This window comes from Crocuta crocuta, unplaced genomic scaffold (assembly GCF_008692635.1).
Source record: "Crocuta crocuta isolate KB4526 unplaced genomic scaffold, BGI_CrCroc_1.0 scaffold580, whole genome shotgun sequence".
NCBI classification, from domain to species: domain Eukaryota; kingdom Metazoa; phylum Chordata; class Mammalia; order Carnivora; family Hyaenidae; genus Crocuta; species Crocuta crocuta.
Genome location: NW_027527940.1, coordinates 3,548,628 through 3,561,558, shown reverse-complemented (window position 1 = coordinate 3,561,558; position 12,931 = coordinate 3,548,628). Strand labels below are relative to the sequence as shown.

The 12,931-nt window shown below is 46.3% G+C and overlaps 1 protein-coding gene across 1 annotated transcript in view; it reads right to left on the bottom strand.

Moving 5' to 3' along the window:
* EPHB1 (EPH receptor B1) overlaps positions 1 to 12,931 on the bottom strand; it is a 405,640-nt gene that overhangs the window by 55,557 nt on the left and 337,152 nt on the right. Inside the window, exon 11 of the mRNA XM_077752332.1 lies at positions 2,126 to 2,373. Coding sequence (XP_077608458.1) covers positions 2,126 to 2,373 — 248 coding nt within the window. The remainder of the gene's footprint in view (positions 1 to 2,125; positions 2,374 to 12,931) is intronic.

The following is a 12,931-nucleotide window of genomic DNA, read 5'->3' as shown; positions in this document are numbered from 1 at the left end:
TGACATGAGAGGTCCGGCCACAAGAACAAGAGACCATGGACGCTCAGGATGAGTACATTTCCCCTGCCATTCCCACATATTTTTTTTGCCAGAAATAATTTTTTACGGCTTTTAAAAAAAAAATCCAAGTAGCATTTATCAGGTGCTCACTGTGTTAGGCACTAGGGGTTTCAAAATAAAAGGCATGGCACATACCCTCAAGGAGCCTGTACCAGGCAAAGTACATCTGCCCCATCCATTGTCCCCGCATATCCCCTCATTCAAAAATAAGCCACTATTGCCTAATAACCCAGAGGAGGCAAAGGTGCGTGTTCACCCTGCCAAGGTAGTTTCAGTATGTGCAAATGCAGCCTCTAGACAAGTCCCCCGGCTACCCTTTCACACTGCAGCCCCAAGACCTGCTTCTGAGCTTTGGAGCCACCACCAGCTGCTGGACGGTTAACAGACAGGCCATGCTGGCCCTGAACTCTGAATACACAGCTCAGTTGTTCTGTCATACCTGCCTGCCCCCCTGTCTGTCTGGTGGGTTCCTCATTCTCCAATATCAGATCATTCTCCCTCCTCTCTGAAGCCTTCCCTGGCTTCCCCAGGAAGATTTCAGTTCCTCCAGCCTTATGACACCTCTTTACACCACACACAGAACAAAAAGCAGAATCCAGGCAGATGATTGCTGGGCACTTGGCGCACGAAGGTCCTCAGAGCAGGGACCTCTGTGGCAGGTTGTAGTCTCCAAGGCGGGGGCACAATAGGCCCTCCCATCCCTTATGTGTAAGACAACATCATGCTGCTGTCCCCCATCAAGATGTGGGGCCCATTTCCTCCCCTTGGATCTGGAGAGTCATATCACAGTAGTTGAAGGGTGCTGTGGGGCTTGAGGCTAGGTTCCAAGAGTGGCACAGCCTTTGCCTTCTCGTGGGATGTTTGTTCCTGGGACCCAGCTTGCTGCGAGGAAGCCCAAGCAGGCCACCTGGAAAGACACCAGTTGACACCCAACATCAACTGTCAGACAGATGAGTGAGTGAACGATTGGATGATTCCGGGTCCCAGATATTGAAGTGCCCCAGCTGATCCTACATGGAACAGAGATCTCCCCACCGAGCCCTGCCCACACTGCAGACTCACAAACAAAATAAATTGTGCTAAGCCACTGAACTCTTGGGTGATCTGCTACGTAGCAGTAGAGCAATGTCGCTTTCATCTCTGTAGGCCCAGCACCCAGGATGGTGCGTGACCACAGTGCTCACCCCATGAATATTTCAAGACCAAGTATATGAATGATCCTTTGATCTGCAGCCGCAGCTACTGTTTGGTAGCTCTGGTGACATGCACAGCCTGCCACTTGGTATTACCCTGAAGTCCTCACTCAGAAGGCCGTGCTCCATTGTGATGCTGCCCGTGTACTCTCTGCTCTCAAGCCTCAGCTGAGGCAGGACTCACTCACTGGCCTATGCTCAGTCAGCTGCCACTCCACAGGCATCAGCATCATGGCTATTCTCACTCACCCCTGCTCTGAGGAACTCTGTGATGTCCCTTAGAAATGAAAGCGACTCCAGCATGACTCCACATGAGCATGTTTTGACAACAATCACTTACAGACCCTGCCGTCAGCGGCCTGGAGGTACCCCCACCTCTGCTGTAGGTTGGAGCCACATTGCCTTGTCACTACCCCTTCAGAGGGCGGGTGGCCCGGGAATCAGACAAGGGCAGACTGTTGTATCTCTGAGCTGCAAATGAAGGGAGCAGGCGGGGAGGGTGCTTCCTCTGCGCTGGAGAAAAGGCAGAGATGGCCACTGGCGTCTGTGTGAATCACACAGGGCAGCATAGCAGCTGAAGTCTCCTCAATCTCCGTGATTCATGCAGATGCCGATGGCCATTCTTCACCCGCCTCTATTCATCCAACCAAGTATTTATCGAGGCCCTACTCTACGCTATCCTCCTTCTGAGGGGTCCACAGGCTCCTCTTTGTTCTACCCTTTCAGGAACAGATCTGTCACCCTCGCGAACATCTCCAACGCCCACCCACATTTCATCAGGCGATTCCTATGTGGCAGCTCACCCTCATGCAGACGTGTCTGCCCAGCATTCAACACTGCGAACATCACCCAGACCCCGGAGCCGCTCTTACCCTGAGGAAAGAATCCAAAGCACCGTTCTCCATGAACTCCGTGATGATCATGACGGGCCGACTCTTGGTGACCACGCCTTCCAGGCGAATGATGTTGGGATGGTCAAACTGGCCCATGATGCTTGCTTCACTCAGGAAGTCCCGGCGCTGCTTCTCCGAGTACCCAGCCTTCAATGTCTTGATGGCCACATAGATTTCCCTCTTGCCTGGAAGTTTCAAACGCCCCTTATATACTTCTCCAAACTCCCCTGCAATAAGAATGCAATCATCACTCATTTCCTTCTCAGTCTGTGGAAGGACAAGGGAAGGAAGCTTACCAGGAACAATAGTGCTCCAAGTGGAACCAAAATTAAAGTGACAGGGATGGAAATAATGTCCTCTCATTTTATTTTTTTAGAGATTTTTAATGTTTATTTGTTTTTTGAAGGAGAGAGAGACAGAGCATGAGATGGAAAGGGCCAGAGAGAAAGGGAGCCACAGAATCTGAAGCAGGCTTCAGGATCTGAGCTGTCAGCACAGAGCCCCACAAGGGGCTCAAACCACAAGCCACGAGATCATCACCTGAGCCGAAGTCCGACGCCCCCATCCTCTCATTTTGACTATGATGCCCTGGTCCTACTCAGTTCATGGCAAACACCAAAGTTGTACCAAAATAATGTTTTTCGCCTTAGTTCTTAGAAAGAGTTTGGGTAACTAAAGTCGAATTCCAGAGTATATATGAGTTTGTTTTTCCTCACATTTGGTTTTTGTGTCCCAGCTGAATAATGGAAATGAAATGGTCAGTTTCACTTTGGCAGGTCATAATTCATTTTCAGCAGAGCCTGGTGCAAGAACGTCCAGGGGCCAGGGGACATGTTCGGGCTCCTTGGCCCTCTGAACGAGATGTTCCTACATTGCCCTGGAAGTTCTGTGTCAATCAGACACCCCAGAAAGCAGACACTGAGAAGTGAGGTGGGGAAGTTAACAGACGCTGTGCAGCATAGCAGGGGAGGAAACGAGATTGGCCAGAGTCCCAGATCACAAGGCTGACCTGACATTACGAAAAGGAAGGAGGATGCAAGAATGGGCAAGGAGAGCTCCAGATCGCAATGCAGACCTGGCTGAGGCGGACCGGTCAGCCTCTTCCTCCTCTGGGGAGCTCCGGAGTCAAGAACACCCATTCCAGGAAGGCCTGAGGTCTAGCCTCCCTCCACACTCAGTCCCTGGCAGGGGCTGCAGGGAAGCTGAAGGCCCTGAAGGCGCTGCAGCTGGAGGCTGGTGGCTCCATGCCCTCCTGGCAGCTAAACAGTCGGTGATTTCTCCAAGCAAACATGAGCTGCACATCTCCACGGGTGCCACAGCATTTAAACATTTGTGCAGTAAAAATCACCGAGTAAAAACAATTCTGGCAACACTATTTCAGAGCTGCTTTAAAAAATCTGTTGAATCCTGTTAAATGTGCTTTCAAAAGTTATTCTACGACTTAGCCTCGTTTTGTAACTAACTGTTTAGTTATCTTCTTGTAAATGCATCGCTGAAATGTGTGTCGAAGGCCCGACACGAGACACAGGGCTTTCTGCCGGGGGAAGCTTCTCTTTCACCTTTAGCTTCTGGAAGAAAATGAGGGAGCAAACTGTGAGTGGATAAACCACTGGCCGAATTAGGAAAGGAAGTTAACGTGACCTCTGTGATTTAGTTGGACGTGGTTTTTTTTTTCCCTACTTTGATCGTAATTGGAAGGAAGCTGCACGAAAGGGCTTTTCATGCAAAGCTCCAGGGTCAGTGGGACTTGTTAGAGTCTAGGGCTGGAGTAGTGGTTGGATTCGGCACCATTAGGATGATTTCAATGTGGACCTTAAGATATATATCATGTGTGACCCTGGTTTTGACATTTAATAGAATGCTGCTTTGATGAACGAACTGCTTTAAGTCAGACTGTGTCTCATTCACGTTCACAGCTTGGAGTGCCCACTGATGCCTGGGATGTGGCTGGCACGCCAATGAAAGGTGGTGTTGGTGGGGGGTGTACTTACTATTCCTTGTTTGGCTTTGCTTGGTCTGCTCTTGGGTTATAACCTGCTGGAGACTCTATCCCTGCTCTATCCCAAAGAAGTAGAAGTACTAGTATTTAAATTTTTATAAAAGGTTGTTTGCCGCTGCATCTTCTCCAGCAAGATACAGAACGCCCATTACCAGGGGATGGAGGGAGAGTGGTGCGTCCAGCCTGCAGAATGCCAGCAGATACTGAAAACCACTAGAGGAGTCATATGCACTGACTTCAAACATGTCCGTATTATACTGTTAAATGAAGAAAATTATGGAATGGCAATGCAGTATGTACCCAAATGGAGGGTGTGTGTGGAAGCAGAAGAAAAACAACGGAAAAAATCCATGTAAGATTTATTTATTTAAACTTCAAATTAAAGATATGTTTAAAAATGGCTGCCCTACAAGCGTAGGAATAGGAGTGGGGAAGTAATGTTAGTCACCTTAATTTAGTTACTTTTAGGTTACTTTGATGTTTGAATGGTTATAATAAGCATTACTTTTGTTGTTCAGCTGAGAAACTTTTTTTTAACTTAATTTTATTTTTTAACTATTTATTTTTAATTTTTTTAATGTTTATTTTTGAGAGAAAGACAGAGTCCAGGTGGGGGAGGGGCAGAGAAAGAAGGAGATACACAATCCAATGCTGGCTCTAGGCTCTGAGCTGTGAGCACAGAGCCTGACACGGGACTCAAACCCTCAAACCACGAGATAATGACCTGAGCCATAGTCGGACACTTAACCAACTACGCTACCAGGAGCCCTGGATTAATTAACATTTTTTTAAATGTACTGCACAGTAGGGGTCTGTCATATATGTGTGCATATGTATATGTACATATACGTGTATACAGTATACATATATGTGCATTTGTCTCTATTTGTATACACACATACATGCCTCTACACATATGCATATATGTGTGTATATATGTCTGATCTATAATATGTGCGTGTACCTGTACATGTACAATCCACCCTTCTGACACCTTGACCTAACCATGAGCTGTATGAATACAAATTGCATATTTGATAAGTATGCCAACTGAAGAATATCAGTATTTCTTCCTTGTTGCTATAATAATGAGATACATTTTCTTTCAGTAAAAGGACAGTTTAGGAGTCGAGGACATTTTGTCTTAGAGGAGATAGGATACCAAAGTCTACGGACCACTTACTATGTGCCAGGCAATGTGCTAGGCTCTTTGTATGTCTTATCTCACTTGATCTTCATAGCACCCTCATGAGTTGGGTATTACGATGCTCATTTTACTAACAAGGAAACTGGGGCACAAGGAAAACATGCCCAAACCCCACAGCTATGAGTCCGAGCCAGGGTTGCTGCCCAGGCCCATCCCACTTCCTGCCATGCCGCTCTCGATGGGTGTGCTCAATTAGCAGTGTCACAGGGAACACCGCCGTATGGATATGAAGTCACAATCAAGGGACCACTGTGCCCCAACTGTGCAGGTCCTGACAGTTCACGTGCAGTCCGTTACAGCAACCCACACGAGGGAACTGCAAACACAGTGGGGCTGTCTCACAGACAAAGGTCACGTTCACTGAAACTTCCTGCCTGGGGTCCGGTGGGATCAGAATATTTAGGAATTGGAATATTCATCAGTTTCTACATCAGTTTCTACAACAGTGTGTGGAGTCTGGGAAAGGGCTCCAGGTGAATCCCATGTCCTCTACAACACACAAAGGACACCCCAGGTAAGGACGTCTCTCCCACACCAGTGGTTCCCAAAGTTGGCCACCCACTGCAGTCACCTGGGGAGCTTTCCAAAGTACACAGGCCTGGGTCCCACCTCTGGGAAATCTGATCTACTGGTCTGGCTTCACCCCGAGCCTGGAGATACTTAAAAGCTGCCTGCAGGATCAACTACATAATTTGTGGGTCAGATCGAGGTGCAAAATGAAATCGCGGGACTCCTTGTTCAGAAATTATGAAGGATTTCAAGCCTGTGACAGCAGGGCATTAAACTAAGTGTGGGCCCTTCTGAACAAGGTGCTGCCCAGGTGGCTCTGACGTGCAGCCAGGTGGAGCACCATGGGTCTAAAGCACCCAGGCATAGTTCAGATGGATTAGGGAGCTGTCGGAGGGCCTGGAATTCCTGGGATTTATTACACCACCTTTGAGTCCCTAGGAAAGCAGTGCTGGTATATGGGCTGCCTCTTACAGCACAGTGCCTGCCCCAGAGTGCAGGCTTTATACATTCGGGAGCAGAAGGAAGGAACACAAGAGGGAAGAGACCAATGAAGAAGGTGTGGCTTTGGCAAGTGCTAGCTCCATAGAACGGTGTGGCTCATGTGACTTTCTTAACTGACAAATGTTACTTCATTGCTTAATCTTTGCGGCTGACTGGTTTTCAGGTGCAGTGCTTCTAACACTTGAGCTTTAAGTTGTATCCTCTGTAGGGGTTTCATCATACAGTTTTTTTAATTTCTTTTTTTTCCAGTTTATTTATTTTGGAGAGTGTGTGTGAGACAGAGAGAGGCAGGGAGGGGAAGAGAGAGAGGAAGAGAGAGAATCTGGTAGTGCAGAGCCTGACTCAGGGCTCCAACTCACGAACTGGTGAGATCATGTCCTGAGTTGAAATCAAGAGTCACATGCTCAACCATTGAGCTACCCAAGCACCCCTCATATAGCTTTTTGTAAAAAAATTATAAAATAGAACTCCCCTATGACCCAGCAATAGCACTGCGGAATTTACCCAAGGGATACAGGAGTGCTGATGCATAGGTTCTTCATAGATTTTGAATACTAACTCTTTATCTGATATGTCATTTGCAAATATCTTCATGCAAATAGGAGTGCGTGACGCATACATGCATACATGTACATGGCACATGTACCCCAATGTTCACAGCAGCACTCTCAACAATAGCCAAAACATGGAAAGAGCCTAAGTGTCCATCAACGGACGAGTGGATCAAGAAGATGTGGTTTATCCACACAATGGAATACTACATGGCAATGAGAAACAATGAAATCTGGCCATGTGTAGCAACATGGATGGAACTTGAGGGTGTTATGCTGAGCGAAATAAGTCAGGCAGAGGACAAATACCATATGTTTGCACGTATAGGAGGATTAGGAGGAACTTAATGGTGGGCCATGGGGGAGAAGGGGAAAAATAACTGGGGAGAGGGAGGCAAACTATGAGAGACTCTTGAATGCTGAGAACTGAGGGCTGATGGGGGTGGGGGAGAGGGGAAGGGGAGTGATGGGCATGGAGGAGGGCACTTGTGGGGATGAGCACTGGGTGTTATATGGAAACCAACTTGACAATAAACTATTTTTAAAAAAATCCTAGAGGATAAAGCAGGCAAAAACCTCTTTGACCTTGGCCGCAGCAACTTCTTACTCAGCATGTGTCTGGAGGCAAGGGAAACAAGCAAAAGTGAACTATTGGGACCTCATCAAGATAAAAAAAAAATCTTCATGAGGAAGGAAACAATCAGTAAAACTAAAAGGCAACGGATAGAATGAGAGAAGATATTTGCAAATGACATATCAGATAAAGGGTTAGTATTCAAAATCCATGAAGAACTTATCAAACTCTATACCCAAAATACAAAAAAGAAAAAATCCAGTGAAGAAATGGACAAAAGACATGAATAGACACTTTTACAAAGAAGACATCTGGATGGCTAAGAGACACATGAAAAAATGCTCAACATCACTCATCATCAGGGAAATACAAATCAAAACCATAATGAGATACCACCTCACACCAGTCAGAATGGCTAAAATTAACAACTCGGGTAACAACAAACATTGGCGAGGATGTGGAAAAAGAGAAACCCTTTGGCACTGTTGGCAGAAATGCAAACTGGTACAGCCACTCTGGAAAACAGTATGGGGGTTCCTCAAAAAATTAAAAATAGAACTACCCTACAACCCAGGAATTGCACTACTAGGTATTTATCCAAAGGATACAGGTGTGCTGTTTTGAAGGGGCACATGCACCCCAGTGTTTATAGCTGTGCTATTCACAGTAGCCAAAGTATGGAAAGAGCCCAAATATTCACCTACAGATGGAGTGTGTATATATATATACACACTCCATATAAACAATGGAGTATTACTTGGCAATCAGAAAGAAGGAAATCTTGCCACAACAATGTGGATGGAACTAGAGTATGTTATGCTAAATGAATTTAGAGAAAAACAAATATCATATAATTTCACTCATACATGGAATTTAAGATACAAAACATATGAACATAGCAGAAGGGAAGCAAAAATAACATTAAAACAGGAAGGGGGGGCAAAACATAAGAGACCCTTAAATACAGAGAACAAACTGAGGATGCTGGATGGGTTGTGGGTGGGGGAATGGGCTAAATGGACAAGGGGCACTAACGAAGACACTTGTTGGGATGAGCACTGGGTGTTATATGTAGGGAATGAATCACTGGATTCTACTCCTGAAATCATTACTGCACTATATGCTAACTAACTTGGATGTAAATTTAAATAATAATAAAGAAAATTGTTTCTGCCCACCTTTAAAAAATTATAAAATAAAAATGGGCTCTCCTAAAAGGATTTTCAGGGCATTGAAACCACTCTGTCTGAAACTATAATGGTGGATACATGCCATTATACATGTGTCCAAACCCACAGAATGTACGACGACACCAACAATGAACCCTCCATAAACCTTGGACTTGGGGTAGTGGTGCCATGTCAGTGTAGGTCCATCAGCAAATGGACCGCTCTGGTGGGGGATGTTGATAATGGCGGACATGCTGCGCATGTGCAAAGCAAGGGGCATATGGGAAATCTCTGTAGCTTCCGCTCAGTTTTACTGTGAACTCCAAACTGCTCTAGAAAGATGCAGATGTTAAAACAACATGCTCTCCTTGGGTTGGGAGAGATGGGCTTTGTACTCAGTCACTATGGTGGTAGCAGCACCACCGCTCTAAGGCATGTGCTCTGTAGTCACTGGGTAGCAGTGGCCTCACAGTGATTCTGCAAAAATAGCTCCTTTCCTGTCTGGCAAAGAAATGACTTCATATTCTCCAAGCCCAGAGGTTTTCAAAGTACCAACTGCAAAGGAAGCCACTTAATCCATAGTCTTCTCTCTCTAGGACATTGTGCTCCACCCTGTCATTAAGTGGTCCCAGCGCTGGGAAGGGAACTCCGGCAGGGAGTGGAAGAAGCAGCTCATGTCTACACCAGCCCAGCCACCCCACTTGGGGCACTTCACTTCTCCAGGCTCAGCTGTTTCGGTTTTATAAACAATAAAAAGGAAGGATCGACTGCCACCGCTCCCTAACAGGGTGCTGAGTCTCTGAGAAAGTGCTTTGTAAACTATAAAGTGTGGGCGACACATGTGGGTGGTGATTTAAGACAAGCCAGGGGTAGGGGCATGAGGTGGGTGGTGCTCAAGGGTGGGCTCTGGAAGAGAAAAAGGAGGAAGAACAGGTTTCTGTAAACAAGCGGGAGCCAAGACAAAGCAGGGCTTCCTGCCAGGAATCAGGGTATGGAAGGTGTCCCCAGGTGAGCCTAGGGTGCTAGAGTGTGGGGGCTCTGGCTCTCGGGCACCGCCACAGCCTCATGGAGAGTGGGAGTCGATGGGCATATGGCTGTTCTTAGTAACAGAAAACTGAGGCCTTGTATGGCTTACAATCTGAGAGACTGTCACCTTGATCTTTGACTTCAGGTTCATATACCATTCTCAAGAAACTACTGTTGCTTTCTGACACTCTCCTGTAATTAGGGCCAGAACTTGCTGTCTGTGATGCTTTGATTTGCCACGATCTGAGCTCCAAAGAGCTTCCTTTTACATGTGCTCCAAAGCACGGCCATACATTTTTCCGTTTTTGATAAAAATTCATAACACCTAAAAATGTTCTCGACAAATCAAGCATTAACATTACATTTAAAATAGGTGTTTATAGGAAATGACTGCGTAGTGGTTATGGTCGATTCTCTCTATGTAGATCCTTTACTGACAGTAATTGCAGCCAGCTAATTTTGGTCTGGCTGGACTTTGACTGGCATGCATCTTTGAGGCTGACCTTGGAGCCTCTCCTACAGCCAAACCTCCCTCTGTCCAGGACCTCCCTGGCTCCAGTGTCAGGCCAGTTTGGGGGCCAGTGGTTCTTGAGGCGTGGTTTCTGCCTAACACATCAGCCTCACCTGGGAACTTGTTAGAAAATACAGATTCTCAAGCTCCACCTGGATCTGGTGGGTCAGAAGCTCAGTCGGTGGGGTGCCGGTGACAGGATATTTAATATGCCTCCATGGTGATTCTAAGGCCGGGCTCAAGTTTGAGGACCACTGCCCTCAAGGCTGTCAGCTGAGGGTAATTTAGCCAGTTCCTGCGAGTGTCCTCCAGACAGCTACGGAAATTATTCCCTACAAGTTTTCAGCTCCTTGCTTTTCAGCTCCTTTCAGTTCCTCTCTCTCCCTTTCCCTGACAAAATGAGGAAGAGAGGAAAAGTAGCATTAAATGCCTCAACTGTTATATATAAAATCAGAAGGAAAGAATTTTCAATTTTTGAAAACGAAACATCCAACCTGCCAGCAGGTATTTGAAGCAGTAGCTGTTGGCTGTGTGCCGTGCGAATCTACACACACAATTGCACTTTTTTTTTTTCTAAGCAGTTTTTGAAGTCACAAACTGCCTTGGGGGAAAAAAGGAAAGCAGAGCTTCTAGTTACTAATTCAAGCTTCTACCAGAAAAGGAACTTTTAAAGCATAAATTTAAACTAGGTTTTAAAGTATGATTTCCAGCCAGTTTTATCACACTAGCCTGTGCAGGGTAAGTAGGTTATGTCTAAACCAGGGATAGTAAAACCGTGGCAGGGATTCCGCTGTCTCCTAACCCTGCACCCAGCACAGACATTCCTTATTGATCACCACCCTATTCCTCCTTTCCAGCAGAGCTCCCCAGGTCCCCATTACTAGGCTACTGGAGCAGATGAGACGGAACTTGCTCAACAGTCATGGTGTCCACAGTACTTAATGCCTACATGGTGAGAGCAAGCCGACATTCTCTTTTCTTGTAGCCGTTCATGGTCATTAGACTCCTGCCTACCTAGAGATGACTTATTGTTTTCATTATGTAAGTAAGCACATATAATTGAAAATGATAGATATCTTGGTCCTCATCCTTGTCCTTCTTAAGGGAGATTACAGATCATTCTAGAAGAGGAGGGCGCCTCCCCTATGGGCAATCTGAATTCTAGGACAGTACCATCATCACAAGCAAGGAGGCATGCATATTCCAAACTCCCAGACAGACTTTGCCATCAGAAGTAATGTCCTTGGATATTTAGCTGCTCTTCTCCAGAACAGTAACCAAAGCGTAGGTATGCAGGGGTCACATTCACCAGACCTAGATCAGCCGGGTTTCAATTCTTGCTCTACCATTCACTCAGCTGCCAGTGCAACCTTTGGCAAGCTATCCTCTGAATATTGATTTCCTTACCAGTTAAACACACACATGTGTGCACGCACACACACTCACTCAATCACACACCCTAAGTCACGTTATGGGAGTGGAGTGAGACAATGCTCATAAAATATATCCACAGTGCAGCTTCAATATATGCCAGCTGTCCTAATTATAATTACTCAAGACATCTATTTGATTTTCTTTTCTGGAAACCCTTCCTGCTGTGACTGCCATCCAGGATGTGGCCACCCTCGTGCGGCCCACCCTCACTTCGAATAAGCCCAAGAGAATCAGGCTGGCTGGTGGCCTTTGTACCAAAAGGAATCCATCCTCGTCAAAGAGAGTACTGGTGGGCCTTGATGGCCCCATTCCTGGTCTGTGCACATCACAGATTCCCCTCCCCAGCCTTCCTCACTGAGCCCTCTCCCCACAAGCCTGCCTCTCTCTCACAATAAGCCATCTGTGGAAATGCTGAATTGGCAGCGGCTGGAGTCAGAGGAGGAGATTTATTAATAAAATACAATTGCCATTATCTTCCTCTGGAAGCCACCTTCTACTAACGCCTCTACCTACCTTTTCATGCACTTGAAAGTCATGATCAGGGCTGCTGTCTACAGTTACACAGGTTACACACTACACAACCCAGAGTGACATTCATGCCAAGGGGCCTAATTATAGATGGCAGCCCTGCTTTATGGTTTGGGCGAGTCTATGGATCAAACTGATCAGAACTAACCAATGCCTTGGAGTTGACCTGTGAGATGGCTCCTATTAGTCAGATTCATGGTCACAGATTGCTAATATTCTCCAAAGACACCAGAAGGCCTGCTGCCCTCTCTAAAGAGACCAATAATGTGCATTTTCTGCAGGGGAAGAGGAAGGCCAGCCTTTATCCCGCTGGGCCATTTCTGGAGCACCAAGTGACCAGGATCCCTCTAGGCTCTCTCCATCCTCCCAAGCTCTGCCCAGTTCTCCAGAGTTTCCTCCCTGCTATACTCTCCCCACAAGGACCTGCTTTCATTCAAATAATTCATGCAAATAATATATGATTGAACACTTGAGTGCCACACCAGGCCAGGCACAGGACTAACAAAAATCCCAAGATCACCCTGTTGTCATTGGAACTCTGAGCCTGATGATGAAAGATGGGCATATAACTGCATAATGGTTAATAAGTTCATTATTGCTCCGTCTTCCTGGATGCCATCACACTGGCTCACAGTTACTCTTGTGTAAGCCTTTTAAAAAAATTTTTTTGAAGTTTATTTATTTATTTTGAGACACAGAGCAGGGAAGGAGCAGAGAGAGGGGGGAATCCCGAGGAGCCTCTGCACTGTTGGCACAGAGCCTGGTGTAGGTCTTA